The sequence below is a fragment of the Crassostrea angulata genome, chromosome 1 (genome assembly GCF_025612915.1).
Source record: "Crassostrea angulata isolate pt1a10 chromosome 1, ASM2561291v2, whole genome shotgun sequence".
Taxonomy (NCBI): Eukaryota; Metazoa; Mollusca; class Bivalvia; order Ostreida; family Ostreidae; genus Magallana; species Magallana angulata.
This window is the reverse complement of record NC_069111.1, coordinates 52,647,364-52,661,629: the sequence shown is the minus strand read 5'-3', so window position 1 is coordinate 52,661,629 and position 14,266 is coordinate 52,647,364. Positions and strand designations below refer to the sequence as shown.

Below are 14,266 nucleotides of genomic sequence, written 5' to 3'. Positions count from 1 at the left end.
CCTTGATTATATGTACTAGTAAAGTCCATCAACAATACGTGTTTGATAGTTTAGGCCAGAGAATCTTTAGATGTAAAATTTTATTTCTCTCTTAATCGCTCGTTCACAAACGTATATGAATTAGAACTGGGAAAAACAATCTAAGACAATTGCAAACTCTAGACTTAGTCATCATTATTTGAAACTTATAACATTTCAAATGTTTAAAACTGATTCAGGTATTTCTATTCTAAAAGATCAGATATGGGGAAACAAGGTCATTCATTTGATCCCCTTTATATGTTATATAAAACAAAAAGTTCTGGTTTGAACTTTTTTTCATTCTGAAACATATGGATCTATTTACTACTATTTTATCCAAATTTAAAAACAGAAAACCTTTTATGAAAAATTAAAAACTTTTGTAATTTATCATATACTGTATGTAAAACACAGGTTTTACATACAGTATATGATAAATAATAATAGTTTTGTAAAACCTTCAATAGTTCATGATAAAGAAAGATAACTCTTGCTGTTTGATGCAGGGGTTTTTTTTGTTACAAACAAGGTCATTCATTCGATCCCCTTTATATGTTATACATAACAAAAGCTCTGGTTTAAATTTTTTTTTATTTTTGAAACATATGGTTCTTAGACTATTATCGTTTCCAAAATTAAAAACAGAAAACCTTTTATGAAAAATTAAAAACTATTTATCATAAACTGTATGTAAAACACAGGTTTTACATACACTTTATGATAAATTATAATAGTTTTGTAAACCCTTCAATAGTTCATGATAAGGAAAGATAACTCTTGCTGTTTGAAGCAGTTTTTTGGTTACAAACCTAAACAACAAAGTGCTTTTCTGAACTAAAAAGCAGCGCTTCACTATGTTATGTAAGATGATTTGTATATTATACAAATATTGACTGGGGTTGAGGGCAACATTGCTTATATTATCCCCCGAGGGACGAAATATTGCCCGACGCGAATATTAGCAATGTTGCCCGAAAACACAGTCAACATTTGTTTTGTTATATGAAGAAACAAACCAAAATTAAAGAAAGTAATTGAAAACAGATCGCCGTAATTTTCTCAGCTCAACAAAGAATTCACGAATTCAATTTTGTGCAAAGTTCATTTCTAAAATATCCTCAGCATCAAACGGTCACTGGTGATATTCCGCCGACTGTAAGAATTAACATACAGATGTTCTACCTGAATTTACTTTACAGTAATTCGCAAATCCTTTTATCCGTTATGATAGCAAGCCGTCGCATTGCGCGTCCGTTGTTTACTTGCCTTGACTGACTGTCTATTATGACGTCACCTTGTTTTGGAGTCGCGAAGAGTTATTTACGTCATCGTTTACGAATCAACAAATCAGAGGCGATTATTAGAAATAGAGGGAATGTTCTCTAGATATTATTCCTAGCCGGTCAATATCAAAAAAATATTGACCGGTCAATATTTTTCGGACGAGCTAATATTACAGTTATTGACTATTTGTCTATATAGAGTTATATAGTGAGAATATACTACTGAATATAACAAAACTAAATATTATTTTTAGACGCTTTTAATTTTATGGTGCAATAATAAAGTTAAATTGATTCACTTTGTCTAATTTTCTTCATATAATGATTACACACATGGCCAATTTCAGGTATTGACTGATGAAAATCAAAACGGTTATATATATATATATATATATATATATATATATATATATATATATATATATATATATATATATATATATATATTAACTGTATTCCACCTGTATCTCACGCGACTGTGAAGCCAGCGCGCTAGGTTCCGTTCGTCATCGAAAGCAAGATTTTTGTCATGCCTAGATGGACGAGTGGGGAGCGCGGTGGCCGCTCACTGCTAGGAGAATGGGTTCCAGAGGTCGTGAGTTCAAGCCTCGGTCGGGGCGGAAGGTGGAGCTCCAACAAAAGCGAATTTCTCTGTGCTTTATATATATCTATAGCATTCATTATGGGCAGATATATGTTAATTTGAGAGTTATCGCAATGTTTGTGCTTATTATATATGTGTGTATCTATGCAATGTGTATCGTTCCGATCCTCTCAAATTGTCGTTTAACTGTATTCCACCTGTATCTCAAGCGACTGTGTAGAGCGTGGCCAGCGCGCTAGGTTCCGTTCGTCATCAAAAGCAAGATTTTTGTCTTGCCTAGATGATCATATACATATTTGATACACTGCTCTAACGCCAGTGATTGCCTTTTCCTGAAACCCTGCTTTGGCCTTTTTTAGTTAAAATACGACTGATAATGCATTCCACGGGGCCTTCCCCCTCTTACCCATAGGTCCCTTATTCACTTTTCCCCGGGCAATGACCTCTTTTACCTTTTTTTTCCAAGAGGGTTTACTGTGGGGGTTGAATTTAAATCGTGGGGTGACTGTATTTGCGCATGTTGCTATATGTTTAAGAAATGACACATAAAAATCGTTAATTTAAGGTAGAGTATTAGGGAAACTATTTCCAAATACCATTTCCAGTTGTTGATTAACTTGTTTTGCTTGTAAGGTCAGTAAGGTGATGCTGATTGCTTTGTACTTTCAACACTGCTAATATGGGAAGGTGGTCAGATATACCTATACCTATAAGATAACAAAACAGATATACGATAATTTTTCATCTGTAAATAAAATCCGATTTAGCATACGATTAAGGCTTCCTCTTCATCATAGTTCTGCTCGTTCTCCTCAACCTTCCGGTTTTTTGTTTTCGATCTTATCCTTCCGTACTCTCTAACTCATCCATCAACGACAACTCACTCGAGTCGGATCCTAGTAAATTTCATGGACGAGTTTGGGTGATTGATGTCCTTTTTTCACACCCTGCAACCCTGCCCATTGTGGACGAATCCAATCCCCGCCGGTGATGATGAATTGAACAAATTGAATCTTTTAAATGCCAACACTTTCAAAAATATTTAATTATCTCCTCTTGAAAAAAAAGCGTGTCCTTTCATTTTAACTAGCTTGATTTGTCCGTAATTAATGATGTTTTGTGTTGAAATTCGTCAACCATGTCAACATAACTATCTTGCATGATAACATAAGTTACTCACATTTTGACATAAAGTTGCATGCCTACATATTATATCGCATGTCAACATATATAAGTCGCATGTTGTCATAATTATGTTGCATCTTGTATCTATGATGTCAGAGTCCGGCATTAGTTAGTCATTTTACCCATATATAAAGCAGATCATCTAAAATAATTTGTAACTTGCATGTTAACATAATTATCTTTGTATAATCTTGATCGTAATCATTCATCCTCGGTCAAATTAAAGTTAATCGACTGAACAATAAAATAATCAAATTGACTGAATAAATGAATTTACGTTTATCAAATGCGGATTCTTTTGAATAAAGAACTTGGGCGGACCATGTGTCTATACTTTAACTTAACATCATCCATCTAGTCATAACATCAACCCGTGATCATCTTACATTTTCTACTCGTTGCAGCGATGGAAAGCCTATTCATTTCTTTGCAACGACCTCTGTTCTCGTTCGTTCTAACTTTATAGCATAAGTATTTTATGCACGGCTGTTTTATATATCAAAAGAATTATCAATTTGTTTATGAAATGATATATGATTAAAACAAGAATTTTTTTTTGTTCATGCTTTTAATATTTATATGCAAGAGTATATGGTAATCAATTAAATCATGTGGTAAATTATTGATCTAACTCTTTATAACCAAACGGAAATAATTGCAGTTGATATCTTATAGTCACCTTCCGTTTTCATCACAGAAGAAATCCTGAAAAGGTAGTTACAGGGACACTATAAGAGTAATAACTTTGTCCAGCCAACCGCCTGACCCAGACAGAATCCCCTTTGTCTAATTGAAGTACTGCCATATTCGATCCCATCTGATACGCAGTAGAGCCATGCGACATTGATCTGACTTTACTCACGCCATTTTGTACAATATCTAAATATAAGGCACGAAGTCCATGTGGAGTAACAGTTACAAAAAAGACGTATGTTCCGTCCGTCGGGGCGGTGAATTTCCCAGTGCTCGAATTGTACCCGTTTCCATTATTAGTGACGACGTGGGGAAACACCAAAGTACTTCCTCTCCAGGTGGAAGACAAAGTTGTTATACCGGCCGTGAATCCTATCTTTGTTTTCAAAGCTGAATCAAGAGGAAACATTATACATTGATTTATTTTTCTATTATCTATTACGTTTTTTTTTATATGAAAGGACATTTTGTTTTAATATGAAAGGTTAAAATCATATGCCATTTTGCCGTGGTGTTTCAATAGCTTAATTAATTGATATTGGTTTTTATAATGAAGTATAAAAATTGTGGTATAATTGTCAGATAGTTGATTTTTCAATTCAAGATTGTTGGCGAAAGAAAAATTTCCAATATATCTTTTTGTTATTATCAATACTAGTAAGAATCATTTTGAAATGACCTCATATGGTCGGAATTGATAATTTAACATGCCAATCGTTTTACAATATTTCAAATTCCACATTAAGCAATAAGTACATTTTCAGTGATTATAAATGTAAAAACCTTTTACAAGCTTCAGCAGTCTGAATATTATGAAAATGGAATATGAAGCATTTTATTGCTTTGTCCTGTATTAGACTACCTTTTTGGAACACTTGCATATATTGTATATGGAAAAAAGATTAAACCGTTTTATGTAATGTTATTGTGGCATATTTCTGCCACTAGAAGACATTCAAAGATATTTTTATAAATTATGCCGACATGCAAAATGATAAGTCAACATGCAACGTTACTGTATATTTATATAACGAAAAATTGCGATTCTATGAGCTTATTCTCTGTCTTCTATTGCTGTTTATTGTCCTATCATTTAGCAGATTTACTTTTTATGCAACACATATATATTTAGCATGGTCGACTTTTAATTTTAATCCAATTCAAACCATACAGCTTTAACTTGCAAATAGAAGAAAAGAAAAATCCTAATATATATATATGAAAATTTATCAGAATACAACCAATATAAGCAATTACATACGTGTCACTATCAATGTTATATAGCAGTGAAATATAATTGCTGTATCTTGCTTATAGTTATTTTATTCTAGTGATCCGACATTGATATGTTGTTATTGTAAAGAAGGTTTTGTACAGTTTCACAATTTGTAAAAAATAAAATAAAATTTAAAATTTGTCAACTCAGTTTGTAACAATACTCCTTTTAAAAACTAAATTTAAATTTGTAAATATGTTTCCTTAAACGAACCTATCAAATAAGGAACACGTTTAATATTGAGTAAACTTTTTAATGCCGTCACAATGATTACTGCATGTGCTTATCGTTTGAAGCTTGCATTATTGTTAACGTAAAAACACGTTTATGTAAATAATTATGAACGTTTTGCCTTTCTCAAACGTAAATGTAAGTACAAAAAAGCAAAATTACAACGTAATTCTGATTTATTATGTTATTATATTATATAAATTATTTCAAACTCATTGAGGGCTTCAAATTATTAATATGACTCCTAATCAGTTAAAAATTATGATATTTGAACTAAGCTTGGCATTGCATTAAGTGCTACTGAACGTACCATAGTTGTTCAGCAAAGACAAAGAAGATACAGCAGCCGACAGGTTCAACTGAGACTTCTGGGATTTCTCAACATCCGCTTTAATGGAGGTTATAGTGTTGTTCATCTAAATGAGATATCAAAAGAATTCAATAGGCAAACTTTTAGAATTTAAACATAATCTATGATTTAGTAAACCCCAAATTCAATTTGATAAAAGCATTTGAGGTTTTTTTGTAATAATTTTACCTCACTCTTCAGGATGGATATTTCTTCCATCGCATCATGGAGTTGGTTTTTGCTGGTTGCTAAGTTTACTTTCATGTCGATGATATCTTTCATGAGGCTATGGACATCCTTTACTAGTGTCATTCTCATCAAAGTTTCCTGGTTCAACAATATCCTGAGAACATCTGTCTTTGTTACCACTGTTTCACTCCTAAATGTGGTATTCTGTGTTTTTCCATCAGGAAAACGAGACAAGCAGCTTGATGGTATTGCACACACGAACCCGAAAACCAAGAGCGATAACATGGTAGAATGCTGTACAACCTAACAATATATAGATTATTACATGGCATATTTAAATTACATCCTATATTAGCCCTAGGTCGCTGTATATCAGTTTTTCGAAAGGTGGTTCTCATTTAAGCCGAGTTTCATCGTGTTAAATTCGGTTTAAAGTTAATCATATGATTATTTTTTTTTCAAAAGTGTATTAGTGTTTAACGATGTGTTAACTTTAATCCATCCTACTACCTTGGTTAGATTAAACAAAGTGATTAAATATAGTAGCCGATGTAATTTTTGTCAATTCAATTCAAAAAATTGGAAATGGAAGCATTTTCCATAAAAAAGGGAAAGCAACCGACCTGGCGTGAAAAGTTGCAATATCTGTGTGGTATTCTTAAGATTAATACCCCAGATGTTAAAAGATCACTTCATTGGAGGATTATTGATTAATGCAGATTTATTTCGCACTTTTTGACAACGCCTGAGATAGTTGTTTGTCAGGTTAGTTGTAAAATTTGGTATTTCAAACGCAAAATAATAATATTTTAGAGCTCTATTATACATTTTTGCAATATACAAACCAAAAATTCTAACTTGGGTTTGTTAAAATCATTTAAATCTCAGTAACAAAAGACTGGGAAAGTATTTTAATACTATGCTTAAAAGCATAAGAAAATCTGAATTTAACAATCTATAATTTTTTCAAACCTGTCAAGGGATGACCTATAAACATTTGTTTTGAAAATGTTGGTTTTCAGTAAAATGAAATTATAGTGACTACAAAAAATATTGCCGTATTTTTGGCACTTTCGTGTTTACATGATCTCGTTAATGTGTAGGTAGATATCTAGGCCTCTGCAGATAAGTTTTCAGCCTGATATCTTCATTGCGTGACTTGTTATAGGAATCAAATTACGAAAAGGTATCTCATTCTCCAAAATAACTGTTGACAGCTTGTGGATACAAGCCTGTTTGTGAAAACTGGCATATCCCAATTAAGTCGTATGATTTCAATGAATTAGTGGATGTAATGTGTAGGTCGAAAATTGCAAAAGGTTATCCCGAACACACTGATAAACTATTAATGAAAACATTTGGTCCAACGACGTTTTTCACTAAAATAATTTTTTAAGATTATCGATTTAATAAATTAGTCATGAATTGCTCAGTTAGATTTCTATGCCTATCAGATTCAGGTCAGTTTAAAATGCTGTTTTGAAATGGCAATTTCGCAAACTGCTAAAAAGAAATATTATTTGATTGGTTCCATACTATGCAACGTTTTCAGAGCAGAGGGTTGGTTTTGAAGGCATTGTATAGTTTAATTGCAGTACCTGATAGTTCTATAACCTTTGATTATTGTTCTTAAAGACCTTTTATACCTCCGTTGTTGTAAAAGACTATCGTTTTATTCGGCAGCGATTTTTATCTTTAAAAATATCATGACAGTATTACGTGTACTACGACACCGGACCCACTTTCTCAAAACATGTATTTTTGTTTAGGCCAGATTTATTGATACTTTTTATAGAAATTAAAACATTAATAATTATACATGTTATTAGATTTATGTTTGGCAACTTATTTATTTATATTCTGTGATATAATTGTCAGAAGAAATTAATTCTTTTTCTAGAATATCCTAACTGATGAAAGTTTTAAGTGTGCGTGTCATATATTTTCTTAATTTGAAAACTGCATTCGTCTAACTCTTATAGGTCTTAAAAAATTGAATTTACTTTGCTTACGAAAACACTGAAGAAAAATACAATTAACAAAAAAACCTTATATATATATATATATATATATATATATATATATATATATATATATATATATATATATATATATATATATATATATAAATTCGCATTTTTTCTAATAGTTTGCTTCGATAAACATGAGTAACCAAGGCAGACTGCTGAAATATGAGAAATTATATCGTAGAATTGCTACAAACAGTCTAACTTTATGACATTTAGACAATAATGATATGTATAATGAAGTGTTTATCAAGGATTTTATAATTTTTTCTATCACATGTTTAGCTCAATATCCGGTGGATTTCACTCATGTAATTACGTGATATTATAATTAAACATTGCGTAGGTTTGGGCCGTTAATTGACGTACAATGAAAATAAAAAAAAGAAGAAACTAATTAAATCTTGAATTTCATTTTGTATATGTTAAGCATATAATGCTGTTTTATTTTTTTTTTCATGCGAAAAATTGTTGTCGCCCTAAAGTAAATGTGTTGTGTGGCTTACAATTACAATTATTATACTAACAGAAAAGATTGAGGTTTATCAAAAGGCGTGGTAAAGCATGTGATAAAAAGAATCTCTCGTGATTTGCAATGGTATGTATGATTTTTATCCAACTAGTTGTGTGTTTTCTGTTCCGTCGCTATGGCTCGAGGATAGAAAACAACAACTCGTTGCATAAAAGTCATATATACAATCGCAAATCATTTAATAAGATACATAAATAATAAATGTTTGAAATATAACTTACAATGCCAGATAATTTACACTTTCTCTCAGATTGGTAGCTACACAATGACTGCCACAGAAACATGTAACATTCGGTCACGTGAACAAGAGCTGTTAACCATATTTTTTTCCCCACAATATCAACATTATTATATTTCTTCAATCTGAAATTCTATTATCTATTTAACGTTAAATAGAGATTATTGGAAAGTTTTGGACAAACTATATAGAAACAAATGTTATATGTCATTTTTAGGGTTTTTCCTATTTGGTTTTGGAAACATCTTTTAACGTTTGTTTTTTTTTTCAATTTAAGGTTGGTCGCGGGTTTACGCCATAAAAAATCTCACGAGAAAACATTCCCTGAAAAATTGTCAAATCGTTCTTTAGGATTAACAGTTCATTATATATATAAAATTTTATGTTCCATTAAATGTTTTATATACATACTTTCTTCGCTGATTAGCTATTTTAATTTTTCAAATCTCCCGATTTCTGGTTATTGTATATATCATCTTCAAGTTCTTTTGGATCGGGATTGAACTTTCAAAATCTAAAACCTTTGCCGCTCGAATTTATTTTTTTAATACGAGGTGCAAAATTAATGCATACAGTGAAATAAGAAAGTAAGTCTAAATATTGATATCTTGGCAGGGGTGGATCCCGAATCAACAAAAACACACGTCTGTCTCCTCGGACATTCATACATCAGAAGGCTGGCTGAATGTATGACCGTTAACTCGAATTTGCAAAACTTAAATCTAGACGATGACCGGTATAATATCTCGGTTTGTGCCAGAGGAGGTTTACGAACATACGACCTGCACCGAATGATAAGGGACGTTACAGGGACTCCTAATATGTTTTTTTTATACAAATAGGTGGCAATGACATTGGTTTTATACCAAATAAGCAAACTGCATTCAACATTGTTTCCTTCGCCGAGTACCTGATATACGGCCTCGGGACAAGAGTGGTGTTCATCGGTCGGCTTCTGCAAAGGGATCCTTCCGCGAGTCCCCCGGGATATAACGAGAGCGTGACGGAAGTCAATGGTCTCTTAACACAAAAAAACACAGACATTGAGCAACACATTCTACTGGAGACACAGAGGATTTTGGATGGACATGTCTCACCTATGAAGAGATGGCGTGCACCTCGCCAACCCTCCGCTGAGAAGCCTGAAGCCCGGGGATCCCCCCTCGCCAATGAAAAAATATTGGAGAAGCATAAGGAATGCAATTACTGTGCATTCTCCTAGATAAGTATCACTGTATCAATATTAGATGGCAACTGGGTTAGTTAATCTTAAATTATTAAGTATGGAAATGCATTTATAACGGCCTAGTGACAATTAGTGTATAATTAAGGCATATCAAGTTATGCCATGTATGTTAATTACATGGGTCGATCGTGTCATGTGGTTTGAGCATCATTAATTTTACATGTTGCACAGTGTGATGCAACAAGTTGTTTTCCTTTCACATTCCCAGACTCCTTAGAACATGTCAGGAAGTCTGTTTATTTATTTAAATTGGTTGCCTAAAGAATGTTGATGATCTTGCATCTGTGCTTGATCTTGAGTTATGATCATATTTTGTGCGGCATATTTTGATCCTTGTCTCTGTGTTAGGAGCCGGGAAGTCTGTTTATTTATTTAAAATGCTTGCCTGAAGAATGTTATGATCTTGCATATGTGCTTGATCTGGATTTATGATCTTATCTTGTATGGAAACCGGTTTATCTATTTAGCCTTCCAGCTCGTTTTGGGGAGTCAGGAAGTATGACAAACATAATTATTGATCCATTATCACCTGCCATGCCTATCTTGTATGACTTAAAATTTGTGTTAAATATTATTGACAATGGCTTGTTGAAAATTGGCAAGAACAGTTTAATTAACAGCTATGCAATGGCCAGCACCCCAAAACAACTGCAACAGGGACAAGTCAGACAGAAACAAGGCAAACTCCAAGATTTTCAGTTCCAACAACAATAAAGCATGATGTTTTGCTTCAGGAATCGCAAGGTTATGACAAAAGTCTGGTTGATGGTTTCAAATTTGGATTTAGGCTTGGGTGTTCTGAATTTCAGTCAAATTCTGCTAAGAACAATCATTCATCAGTAAGAAAGAGTCGGATGGTTGTCAGGAGAAAGACAAAGAATTAGGTCTCAATCGCATTTCTGGTCCTTATACTTCTAAACCCTTTGATAACTTTATCTGCTCTCCGTCGGGGCTTGTTCCAAAAATGTTACAGGGAAAATTTAGAATAATCCATGATCTATCCTTTGCAGAAGGTAACTAAGTTAATAAACATATTCCTCGAGATAAGGCAGTTGTCCAGTATGAATCTATTGAAAATGTGATCCAGCTAATTAAGAAATTTGGGGTAGGAGCACTAATGGCTAAGCTAGATATTGAAGATGGGTTCTGAAACATTCTAATTCACCCCCTAGATTATCACTTCTTAGGTTTTGTATGGAACAATCAGTATTACTTCGACAAATGTTTACCTATGGGGGCTAGTTCAACATGTCAGTTATTTGAGAAATTAAGCACATCTTTGCAGTGGATTATGTTGAATAAATACAAGGCCTCGGGTATGTCTCATTTCTTTTTCATAGGACCACCGTCTTCTCAAAAATGTCTATCTGACGTTAAGCAATCTAAAACTATTCTCCCGACAACTTGTTTGACCATCTATGGAATAGAAGTAGACTCAGTACATATGATAAGCAGATTACCAGAGGATAAACTTGTCAACTTGAGACAACTCCTTGCAAAGACGGTACATAGAAGAAAAGTTCATTTAAAGGAATTACAGTCTTTAATCGGCTCACTCAACTTTGCTTGCTAAGTAGTCACCCCTGGCCGCGCATTTCTTAGACGCCTTATAGATTTAACGTGTCATGTATCTGACCCATTTGAGGAAATAGATTTTACATCTGAGGAGCGGGCAGATATTAAAGCATGGCAATTATTTATAGATAATCTTAATGGCAAATCTATCTTTCATCAAGATGAATGACAGTCTTCACATAAGCTTCATATGTACACTGATGCTTCGGATTCCATGGGTTATGCAGCAGTCTATGGGTCAAAATGGTTTGTTGAATCATGGTAAGATATACATGCAAATTATCACACTTCCATCAAGGAGCTTTTCCCTATTGTCCTGTTAATGGAAATTTGGGGCACACATCTGTCTAATCAAAATCAGCAAAGACAAAACGTTGATGAAGCTTGTAAGTCGATTAGTAGTAGCAGCAATGAAAAACATCTTATTCAAAGCAAAACACATTCCAGGGAAGCAAAATGTACTTGCCGATTACCTTTCCCGTTTTAAATTCCAGGAAGCCAAGAAGATTGCCCCATGGTTGGACTCGACGCCAACAGTAGTGCCAAACGAACTGATCTACATTTAAGTCAGTCAAGTCAACAGCTCCTTCAGGCATCTTTGTCCCCATCTGCGAAACAATTGTACCTCAGAAGTTGGACTCTACTACACAAATTCTGTGTTTCTAATAACTTACCTTTCTCCTTTCCCTTTTCAGTAATATTTATTTGTAACTTCGTAGGTGACCTATTTACACAAGGCTTAGGCCCAGCCACGATCACTTCACATGTCTCGGCTATAAGCTGTGTCCATAAATTGTATAATGTTTTCGACCCAACCCATTCCTTTCTAGTTAGAAACATTCTTAAGGGTTCACACAATCTTTCAAAATCTGTTGGCACCAGACTTCCAATTACAAAATCTATTCTTATCAAATTGCTCTCTGCATAACAACATACAGTCCAAGAACATGACGTAAGAGTTTTATTGTCAGCTGTTTTTTTATTTGCCTTTCATGCCTTCATGCGGCTAGGCGAATTGGTTCCGCGGAACATCTCTTTTCAACCAAAGTTATACAAAGACAAGATGTTCAGTTTTTGGATGATAATGCGGTGCAGATTATCCTGAGGCATGCCAAAAACTTTACCAGCTGTCAACCAATAGTATTAACACTGTCTGCAAATGCCCTCAACCAAACTTTTTGTCCAGTTCAGGCCTTGAAAACATTCACTACTCAATTTAAACACAGTTTTGGCCCACTATTTACATTTAAATCAGGGCGTCCAGTTCCTCAGTTATGTGACAGCCCAATTAAAGCATGGCTTAGACACATCACAGTTATGCAGGGCATAGTTTTCGTATTGGTGCTGCAACAGAGTGGTTTGGCCGAAAATGTCATTCAGCAACTCGGTCGTTGGCATTCCAGTGCGATCAAGCGTTACATTAGAATTAATTCCTTTCAATTTTAAAATCTTCCTAGGCTATTATCATTACAGATACTAGTAATCACTAAACCTTTTCTGCCACTGACTAATATTGGTAAGGGTTTAGCATATGGCTGCCCCCTCAGTAACAAGCCATACCTAGTTATACATATATGGGTTATTTTTAATCTACCTAGGTATTTAGGACAAAAAGCAACTGCTCACGCAATCACTGTTTTAGGTAGCAAATTTGTATTCAGGTGTTAGATATGCACAGTTGCAGCATTGAAAAGATTTGAGAATTTGTCTGTTCTACTTATTGTATATATAGTCCTGACTTTAACATATCTAATTATACTTGTACAAGGAATTATTTGTGTGTAGTTTAGAACATTTGAAATTGTATAAAAATTTTGTTCGCTTTATTCTGTATAGGTAGTCAGGACAACATCATACTTGTACAAGGAATTATTTATGTGCAGTTAGAACATTAAAATGAGTTGAGAATTTGTCTTTAGATTATTTACATGGTCATGACCTCATCATACTTGTATAAGGAAGTATATGTGTGCAGTTGAGAACATTGAAATGAGTTTAGAATTTGTCTGCTCTTATTTTTGTATACATAGTCATGGCATCATCATACTAGTGCATTGTTTATGCAATTTTCCTGAACTTGCCAGGTAAATTAATTTTAATGTATCAGAGTTTCTTCTAGTCACGTCATGAACATAACCAAGTGTTGTGTGATATGCTAATGTTTTCATATGTCCATGAGTGAAATTCAATTATTTCTTTTATTCATTGCAGCATATTGTTTTATCTAGTCATGAACAACATGATAAGGTATTATACCTTTACCAAGTTCCTAAAGATTTATTTGAGTTTATCATGTGGTTGCGCATTAAGTAATTATTTTTGGTGTTAAGCAAATAGCTTTAATTTTCCTTTATCACATGTTTGTGGTAGAATTACCTTTTCCTTGGGTGGCGCTGCATGCGTCATGCAAGCATTTAGCATGCCTTGTGGCCCTTTTTTTTTTTATTAACGCCACCTTCTTGTTGCAAAAAATGTTATATTCATTATGTAATAATTACTGGGATAAGCAATAATTGCAATTTAACATTTCTAGGCTTAAATCCTTAATTTATCATAAGACCTTATCCCAGTTATTACATTAGCTAATAGGATAATTGTGATTCTACATTTAATGTGCTTTAGTTATAATTTTGTCATTTATTTGGTCAATAAATGACATAATCACTCATTGGGTTGTCAAGTTTTTTCCTTCTGGAATTCATGCAACAAGAATAGGCAGTATGAAAAAGTTGTGAATATATATATATATATATATATATATATATATATATATATATATATATATATATATATATATATATATATATATATATATAT

General features: G+C 33.2%; 1 protein-coding gene across 3 annotated transcripts; it reads right to left on the bottom strand.

Annotated features, from left to right (window-relative positions):
* Positions 1-2,964: 2,964 nt before the first annotated feature.
* LOC128158782 (C1q-related factor-like) lies at positions 2,965-8,680 on the bottom strand. 3 transcript variants are annotated; one of them, XM_052821743.1, is made up of 4 exons: positions 8,612-8,680; positions 5,832-6,134; positions 5,604-5,709; positions 2,965-4,176 (listed from the first exon to the last, which is right to left on the bottom strand). In XM_052821743.1, exons 1-4 carry the CDS (start codon positions 8,672-8,674, stop codon positions 3,785-3,787), a joined length of 864 nt encoding a protein of 287 aa, XP_052677703.1. In that variant the 5' UTR covers positions 8,675-8,680; the 3' UTR covers positions 2,965-3,784. The 3 variants fall into 3 exon arrangements, with proteins under 3 accessions (XP_052677703.1, XP_052677707.1, XP_052677713.1); XM_052821747.1 differs by lacking the exon at positions 8,612-8,680 and adding an exon at positions 6,677-6,731; XM_052821753.1 differs by lacking the exon at positions 8,612-8,680 and adding an exon at positions 6,455-6,473.
* Between the last annotated feature and the right edge of the window lie 5,586 nt (positions 8,681-14,266).